Source organism: Mytilus edulis, chromosome 6, assembly GCF_963676685.1.
Source record: "Mytilus edulis chromosome 6, xbMytEdul2.2, whole genome shotgun sequence".
NCBI classification, from domain to species: Eukaryota; Metazoa; Mollusca; class Bivalvia; order Mytilida; family Mytilidae; genus Mytilus; species Mytilus edulis.
The window spans coordinates 18,406,567-18,416,787 of record NC_092349.1 but is presented as its reverse complement, the minus strand read 5'-3'; the positions used below and the strand labels follow the sequence as shown (position 1 = coordinate 18,416,787).

At 31.1% G+C, this 10,221-nt stretch overlaps 1 protein-coding gene across 1 annotated transcript; it reads right to left on the bottom strand.

Moving 5' to 3' along the window:
* Positions 1 to 852: 852 nt before the first annotated feature.
* On the bottom strand, positions 853 to 9,925 carry LOC139527279 (uncharacterized). Its single transcript, XM_071322622.1, has 10 exons — positions 9,845 to 9,925; positions 9,041 to 9,156; positions 8,539 to 8,648; positions 7,972 to 8,122; positions 6,465 to 6,602; positions 5,873 to 5,980; positions 5,130 to 5,324; positions 3,823 to 4,002; positions 2,890 to 3,072; positions 853 to 1,562 (listed from the first exon to the last, which is right to left on the bottom strand). The coding sequence occupies exons 1-10, from the start codon at positions 9,913 to 9,915 to the stop codon at positions 1,291 to 1,293; spliced, it is 1,524 nt and encodes a 507-aa protein (XP_071178723.1). The 5' UTR covers positions 9,916 to 9,925; the 3' UTR covers positions 853 to 1,290.
* Between the last annotated feature and the right edge of the window lie 296 nt (positions 9,926 to 10,221).

Here is a 10,221-nt window from a genome sequence, read left to right as displayed (position 1 = left end):
TATAAATGCTATGTTTCCCTCGGATTTTGTTTGGAAACTGAGTAAGTTTTTCTCCACCGATGTATGACTTTGAACACCGGTATACTACTGTTAATTTTATCCGTTACTATTTGTAAACAAGGCAGTGTTATGTTTGACACATGTGCACAAGTTTACTGTTTATATTCTTTACTTTCTGTTTATATTCGCTACTTCCATTGTTATTCTTATAAAATACGTACATTGTGGCAGCTTAAATAAACTTTATAATAAACTGTTTATAAAACAAATCATATTTACCCTGCTTTTAGTTTTTAAATGTAAATGTAATGTACAGTCTCATGACATGAAGGAATTATTGAATAGATGAATATTGATCGCTTTACAAAACATTTATCTATAAAAAGAGATTGATCATTATGTTGTTGTGATGGAAGTCATGAATGACAACAAATATCCTGCAAAACGTAAAACCAACTCAAAACCACCATTTTCTACATAAGAACACAATTCAGAAATATTACAAATGTTATCTATTCGTTTGATGTGTTTGCGCTTTTGATTTTACAATTTGGTATCAGACCTTCCGCTTTGATTTTTTCTTGGAGTTTTGATTTTAATCATCTTTTTATAAACAAACCATCTGCTGCTAAAACATATAAATAACTTTACGAATGAATCAACCAGTCTTATTCAAAGTTAAATCTTTTTCCGATAGATTTAATGTAAAATGCAATTTCCATGTTCCACAACATCTACAATACAAGAAGTTTTGTTTTTTGTATGCACGGAATGAAGATATTTTTAGGGTAGAACTCGCAAATGGTTTTCTGTTGTGTTAAGTAGGTATCGGAAAAGTAGTCAAACAACATATTTACAAATATTTTATTGAAGCCGATGAACAGTTTTCACTTTTTTTTTAATAAAATCATAACACATGACACTAGTAATTTATATGGCAATTGGTAGTTGGTAACAGTTCAAGATTATTCGCTTCTCTTGTTCTTGTACTTTTACCAGTCATTCGGATATTCTCTGGTTTTATCCATGTAGCGTCATTTAAAAGTTTTCGCCTCTTACATCTACTTTTCTTTTCAAAATATCATTACACATAATTTTAAAAGTTTATGAAAGGATAAAGTTGTGAATGTAAATTGTATGCACAATCTAGAGAGAATAATTTCTCGCTAAATGTGCAATGGCTTATATTAAACAACAAGCACATGAACCCATAATTAAAAAGCATGGTTTTTTTATCTTCCGAAATATATGAACCGGTATCTTCTCTTTTTTCTATCTTTATATTTCCCTTCAAATGCAGGAATACAGATCCTCGTCACTTTTTTCAAAGTATGACCACGTGACATCACTGGTAAGATCAGCAGACGACTTTGATTTGGAATTAAAAAGTCTACATACATCGTCATTATAATTGTATCCTTTACATTGCCAATCTTTTAAACAGGCACTCGAGCAGGACATTTGACTTCTGGGCAAAAACTCTAATAGAACATCATTTGTGGTATGTCGCATTGCATTTCCTAGAAATTGGGAAGTCATAGATCGGTAGCATATCAAATCATCTGTAATATAATATAATAAGTAAAATCGTGAAAAGTAAAATCTCAAAGGAAAATTTAATCGGAAAGTCCCTAATCACATGGCAAAATCAAATGACGAAACTCATCAAACGAATGGACAACAACTGTCAATTGCAGTTGTATGTTTGGTTGTTGTTTTAGTCGGTTCTTTTTCTCATTTATTTGTATTTGACATTTTTTATTAATCAATTTTCGTTAATGTAACAGATATAAACAGGGTAATACAAATTTGTTGATAGATGATTGCTACTCACAAGCTATTTAACAAAGAGATACAAATGGTAATTTTAATCTTGGTCCTTGTAAACCAATATTGTATTGTCGCAAATCGAATTAGTTTATCGACGTAAACAGATAAAATTAAGTTTAACAAAGGCACAGTTTAAAAATGCAATACCGTTATTTAAAATAGTATGCCAAATCTGAAAATGAATAACGTTTAATAGTTTGCCTAAAATCATAAATAAACAAGTTTTCGAAAGTTTTCATTGTTATCTACAATATGTGTCATCACAAACATACTGCTAATGTCAAACAAAAACTCTGGACGTATTTGTCGTCCGCTTCTAAATGGAGTTATCATAGACAAAAGTAGATTTTAAGTTGTGACTTTGTTGTTTATCTTTTAAAAGATTACAATTTCAAGAACGTGGAACAATAAGTATTCAAATCATGTCAACGTCCTATGAAAATTATCGTTATAAACAAATTGCATTAGAATATAAAAATATATTCGTCTTGTATTTTGTAAATGACAATTACAGACGTGAAACCATGTGATTTTGGTAATCAGCTTTGTTTTGTGGACAGTTGATGAAAATATTATTTTGTTACTAATGTCGTATCTACAATCCCTTTCCATTTCCTAAATTTTAATCAACTGAACTAGACTATTTACCGGGTTCGTAATGATATGAGCAACACAACGGGTACTACATGTGGAGCAGGATCTGCTTACTCTTCCGGAGCACCTCAGAACACCCCTAGTTTTTGGTGTGGTGCGTGTTGCTCAGTCTTTTATTTTCTATGTTGTCTCTTGTGTACTATTATTTGTCTGTTTGTCCTTTCTTTTTTTGCCATGGCGTTGTCAGTTTTTTCTTGTCTATGAGTTTTAATGTCCCTCAGGTATCTTGCAACCTTAATTTCAATCCTGGTATTTATGATGAGTTTATTTATTTCTTTATAAGTCAGTAGAAAAGAAAATGTGCCTTTAAACTATCATAACATCATGTAGATTTCAACATTTTTCCGAATCTTTTCCAATTTCGAAGTTTCATTTTTTACTGAATTATATTAATGTACATATTACCTTGCCGAGTACAGATATCGTCCAAATTCTCCCATTTTAAACTATTTCCATCGCATGTTATAATCTTTGTTTGTGATCCATTTGAAAAAGAATAGTATGGGTCACACATATATTCCGTTGTATTGGAGTCCTTCAGATACTTTGAAGCATGCAGCAACGTTGGTGTTTCATCACACAAGTACACTAAAGAAAAATAATTTAAACTTTAAAGTATGTGGACGATTTGTTGTTTTTGTCTCTCTTCAGTCACAACAAATGAACATGTTCGTAATGAGGGAAATTTACAATTGTTTAAAATAACTTGAATTACTTTTGAAATACAAATAATTAGAAGTTTATCCTCAACTCTTTCAAACGGTTCAAACGGAACGCATCAGTCTTTCGTATCTTTTTTGATACATCTTTAACATAATTGTTGTATAAGGATTATTATTTGTGACACCAGTACCAATTTTAGTGTATCGTCGACAACAAATATTTCTATGACGATGTCAGACAACTGTATATAAGGACAACTGCTGGCCTCCGGGCATGACATCGAGAGATATGCATTTTTCATTTTCATATTATAATCGTAATTAACCACTTCAAACTTTGGTCAACCAATATATTTATTTTCCATTTGAATTTATGTAATAACGATGAGTAACCTTCTCTTGAGATCATAGAAAGCTCCATCAACAGAGGTATCAGTCAATTAGTAAAGTTATTAACATTAAATTTTGGCATACAGAAAAATATTTCGGCAAAATGTATTTCAGCAGGACAAGAAACGTTGAAAAAGCTGCTTTAACCGACAATTAACAATAGCACCATCAAAAAAGCAAGGAATGATAATGTGAGCACTACATTTCTTAATCTTAGGAACGTTAAAAGCAAAGGAGCGAAAACATGGCTGACACCTCTTAAAGTGGTAGACAGATTAATACAAACCATCACAATGTTTTAACGTTAAATCCCACATGCCTGTCTCGTTACATGTTACATACTGTAATGTGTCATTGTGTGACGTCATAAAGTAGTGATCACATGTAACAGCTATGACAGTGTGCACGGAATCTTCGCTAGAATTCGCCTTTGCGTTCAATGGTGACGGTAACTGGTCACAAAAAGCTGGAAATATAGATATTTAAGAAATATATACGGACTCAAATATTCCTCATTACCCTAATAAAGGAGACGTTTTCTCATATATGTGCTCATACTTTGATCATCTTTATTAACATAAAAAGAGTTCAAAATACCAGAAGGACATTAAAACAAATATAAAACAGACAGTGTCGCATATTAATGAGGGGTTCATCTATAAAACAAGGTTAAGTCAACCATTTGCTCCTAAAGGAAATGCCTGTACCAACAGAAATATGGTAGTTATTTTTTATTGGTTTGATATGTTTCCCTTTTTTACTTCGCCATTTGTTCAGTGTGTTTCAATTTTGGATTATCTTTAAAGCGTTTTTGTTTCGGTTTTTTTTTTATTTGACTGATTGTTAATTGTTTTTATAGTTATGCTCTGATGGGTTAAACCCTTTTCGTACAGCTACACCACTGTCACAAGATAGTGAAAGGCATTGGTGCTTATAATTTATATAGTGGTTGTTGTATGTTGCTGTATATCATATGTGTTTTCCCTTTGTTGTTTTGTTCACAAATCTAGCCTATATTTTCTCGACGATTGTCATTTAGGTGCATTCAATAACCTTTTTTAAACATTGAATTTAATTTGATTTCTACGTCAGTTTGGAACTTGCAATTGTATCACATGTTTTATGTTCATAATCAAGGACGAATAAAGGCTTACAATTATAAACATAAAACTGCTATTCGTTAATTCGATAGATACTTTTTTCAGTACACAAATATGCTACATACAGCTTGCTTTAGCTTGATCTACTATGTTCAATCCACTTTTGTTTATCAATAAAATCCAGAACAAACATTTTTTCAGTCATTCTATTAACTCATGTAGTCGGGCGTTTATTAATTTGTGTAAACGTTCCTTGTTTGAATACACCTTAAATTTGTTTTCAATTATTCTGGTTTTCTGTTACAAATCTGTTGTATTGAAGAATAAAATCATGCTTCATGCTGAACCTTGATTGTAGAAAATATACGCAATAGGTATATTGTAAAATATCATTATTACGAAAGGTCATTTATAAACACTGTCGGTCTATGGAAAAGACGGGTTGGTAGTTTTGATTTATTTCCTTTCTTATAAGAATTAAAAATATAAATACCTTCACACATCAATATATCTTGTGACCAACTATTATCTTGTAGACATGTGTACGACTTTGTCAAGTTTTTATCTAAAAATCTTCCATCAATACATGTATCCGTCAAGGTTGACTTGTATGTGTATAATCCTGGAACAGGCATTACATAGTTTCTGGTAGCTTTATACTCTGTAGGAGGATCGGGGCATAGTTTGTCTAAATATAGAGAAAATATAAACAATAACAGTATATAGTTATATAATCATAATTAGTAGATATAATTTAGAATATGGAAAGCGTTTTATCTGATAGGTTATAGGGTATCGATGGTATATAGTTATCAAACGTACCATGCTTTTAATTTGATACGCCAGACGCGCGTTTCGTCTGCATATGATTCAACAGTGACTATCAGATGAAAACTGTTAAAAAGCCGAACTATAACGGTGATAGCTTATATTCGATTTAATAAGTGGGGAGTCTTTGAGAGCATTATAGATATTGCTAACACGTCTGTATTGTTTAGCTCGCTGTAAAACATTGAGACTATTTTTCAAGATGCTATTGTATCATCAAAATCTATTTTGCTCTACTGATCTAATCTTATATTGCGCTATTCCAAAGTTATCTACAACATATGTACTCTTTATTAGTAAAACATGTGCTATAAATGCTGTTATAACTTGTGTTTTAATACACATATCTACTATTGCATGCACAATTCAGTATTAGAAATGAATCATAAGATATACATAAATTCATACCATATGTTTTGTAGACTAATAGTCTGTTGTTAGTGTTGCATGTTTTATTTTCAGAGGTCCCGTATGTAGACGGCAGGGTATTCCAGCAATAACAATGTGTTGAATTATCTAAAATCAAATTATGTGTCGTAGTATATGAAACATATTGGTAAAACATGTAGATAAATACAGAACGAACAGGTGACAAGCCTAATCAGCTAATATCATATAAGAAAAAATATCATAGATACATCAGGCACTATAGCGTGAATAAAACTTTTGAAAATTAATAGCTTTAAGTTAGGTTGCATAATTTAAGTATAAATACTGACACATAACTTTCTGAAATAATAATTAAACTAAATTATTTAACACAACTCGATTATTTGTCATTGCGGGCCCTTTAATAGCTGACTATGTGCATTGTTGGAGGTCGTAGGGAGACCTATAGATATCAATTTCTGTCATTTGATCTCTTGTAAATGATTGTTTCATAGACAATCACACCCAATCTTCCTTTTCTTATAAATATATGACATTTATTTTATTTCTGCATAAACATGTACATAAAATTATGTCTTATACATGATGTAATGTTATTTACAACATTTACCTTTGTAAAAACTGCATAACGGATAATCAAGTTGCAGACATGATACTTTGCAGTTATCTAAGGTAGAGGCAGGTGTAGAGTTTGTATTCTTTCTTATTTCGTCCATCACATTATAACACTTGACAATCGACTGACTATCTGTGTAACCAAAAGAATTTTAAGACATATTACTATACTGGTTTTCTTTATGTTTATTATCGTAGAGTGGTTGTATCGGACACAAATTAAGGCTTAGTAAATAAGAACGTCTGCTTGCAATGATACTTGTATTGAACTCTTAAAAGCTAAAGTCACAACAACGGTGACGTCGTGTACATGGAGAGCGGTAGCGGGAACACCTCATGTGCAATTCTTAACATTTATATTGTATTGCGTATAACTACAAAATTTATGTTTAATAGCACATAAAACATTATCCATTACATTTTATTGATAAAAGCAGATGCATAATTCAAAAAGATGAAATGTTAATAGAGCATTTCAAAACGTAGTCAACGGTGTACTTTTACAAATTGTGACTTTGATGGAGACTGGCTTTGGTAATCATTCCACATCTTGAATTTATATTCAATTACATTATGCTTAGTAAATAGTTTTATAAGTCAATTGTTAAGTAAAGTTGCCTTTAGTGAGACTAACATAATGTGTGGATACGTTTAAACTATAGATGGTGCTTGCATTAACATTAAGACGTTTATAAAAAGAGAGGGCTTCTTTCTATGAAAATCTTTCTGCAGTGCACGATGTTTTGTTCTCTGTCTGTCACCCTGTCTCAATTGGGATTGGGAAAAAAAAAGTTTTGACAGAAAGGTTTGCAGTGCTCTTTTTTGTATGTCTGTCAAAAAGTATAAAACTAATTGACAGTTGAGTGTTTTCGTATCTTGTTGTGTATTTACTCATATTACGTTGGTAGTCATACCAGATACTGAATGGTTAAGGTTCAATTAATTTACATTTTTTATAAGCACCATTTTTAAAAATGGCATGTATTGTAAAAAGCTTTTCACTAAAGGGATCGATTGATCGAGTTTGACACTTAATGTCATTTATTTTTGTTTTTTGTCATTAGGTTCCTGTTTTAAGAATTTGTTTTGCACATTTCTGTCAACACAATGGAATTTTATGCGACTATCAGACAGGTGAGAGGTTAAGCTAGCAAATAAACCAGTTTTGATCCACCCTTTTCGTCATAAGAAAATGTCAGGAATATGACAGTCCTTTCGTTTGGTGTGTTTGAGCTTTTTGATTTTCATATTACTTTTCACCCCCCCCCCCCATACTTTAAATATACAAGACACAGATCACTGCTTTCGGATAACAACTAAGGGATTATATTGTTACAATATTTTCGTTTCAAAAGACTTAAATACAAGGGTAAGATTTGTACATATTTAGATTTTTTCCCTCTAATATCAGTAATACCTTTATTTTCAAAGTTATATTTTTCTTTAAATACTATGTTATGATAAAGTTTATTAATTCATTGGTGAGAAAGAAAAATACGTACAGTTATAAGACGACAGAGGTTGACCAAGGATCTGCACTCGTAAAGCTGGCCAGTTATGCCAATCAGTCAGTTGTATCGTAAACTCTCTTGTGATAATAGGGTTCGAAAATATATTGTACTTTAATGAACTCCTATCAGTATTGCCTTTGAACTGTTAAAGAAAAAAGTGTTATATAATTGAACATCTACCACAGACTAACTTACATTCCTTTTTTAATCCCATGACATGTTATTCTATAAATCTCTATATTTAAGTATCAATATAAAAACCAGCTGGAACAAAGACCATTTGGTTAGTTTGTTTGTATATGCTCGAATGATTAGTAAGTGTGTGCATCGACATGTTTACAAAACGGACAAGGACACTTATTTTTGGTATTTATATACTGTTTTTGGGGAGGGACAATATATGTCGTGGCTAATAGAAACTAATATAATAAATATTTCCTATAAATATTTATGCATATCTCCTCTCTTCACTCTGTTAAATTTCGTTGTTGTTATTCCATTTTATACCCTGAACGTGTGTACGTGGTGTAACCTTTCCTGTAGATGAAATTAACTTACATTCACTGGATTTCCTTCATGACTATATGTAATCTCCTGCTCCAGAGCATCATCCAAGTATTTAAAAACAAATTGGCGGGTCCATTCGTTGTTTTTACCTAATGGATTACCTGAAGTTAAAAAAAGGTGAATCAGGTTAACACTGAGTATAATTGTTCTTTTCTGTTCGGGTTTTCGTCTAAAGCAAAGCAGTCATTTCGATAAAGGGATGGAATTTTCATATTGACCGAACTAAAGGGAATACTTACTTTATTAAAAGAAAATGACAGGAAGCTAGATGTATGCAACATCAAATTATATTTAAAAGGATAGGATACAAATACAATCCTAACAATAAAAAACCAATATATTTCAAAATTGCATTATAAAAGTCCAATTTAAAAGAGAGATACCCAGCTATTCATGCGAGTAACAGTACGAACAGGAATAAGATAAACATATCAAATGGCTAAATTTGAACTTATATTGGTTTAAATCACATGTAAATATTAATACTTCTTACCCTGTGTAACCAATCCAGTGATGATAACATCAAATGGATATTTGAAAGTTAAATAATGACTACCATTCAATGAAGATGGTTTCCATGAATCTTCTTCCTCATATGGCCATTTCAACCTGATTTAACAATACAATAGGCAATAAAGAACACATATACATACGGACAATCAGTTAACACTTTTATAATCACTTGAACGTAAGTGATTCATTGAGCTATTTTTATAGTATAGTATAGTTTTAGGGTAGGGTGGTATATTTAGTTGAGACAGCAATCGACCGACCAAAATATAAAAGACAACAACCGGTCACTAAACGGTCGTCAATACTTAACAGGTGCCTGTAAAATATTTCAAGTTAACAACCGTACAAATTGCATAAAATGTTTTTACTTTTTGACATTTATGAAACATCTTCTAATAAAATAGGTATGCGTATTCTACCATTCCATAAAAAACAAATTCTTTAATTCTATGAATACATGATTATAGTAAAAACATCTGTTATGTCAAACTTAAATCTCATTTTTCTTATATATGAATATATATCCTTTTATTGTGTTATATGCATGTTAGGAACATTTTGACTGAATGGGGATTCGCATGGCCGCTGATGCATGCAAATCAGGAGACACTAACATGGTAAACAACGGTCTAACCACCTTTTTTTTTACTTCAATGGATTTTCTCAACCATTTGTTAGATTTATTTGTCTGTTCTTCGTCAATTTTAACATTGATAAATTACTATCAACTTATTTTAAAAAGAAATGGAATTGCTTCTGAATATTAGCAATTATATTCCTTTACCTTGATTTGGAGCTATCGTGGTTAGACATATATGTTGAGGACTTTAAATCAGGCAGCGTAGAAATTGGCATGAACGATTCATCTGTGAAGAAAACAATGCACATTATAAGCCGTTAAATTCATCTGTAGACTTTTCACTTAACCTGTAACATATACTTATTTCGATTTCAAATTCACAATTTAAAAAACAATTTACTGAATAAATTCAAAATTAGTTTCACCTGGTATCATGTAGAACAATATTTAAAGAAACACAAACGAGTTCAAGGGAGTATATTTTTCAACTTTAATATACAAATTCATTAATTACTGGTCCTTATATCATGCCTTTAAATATATGTATCACACTATTATATCTTGAAGTTTATTGAATACTG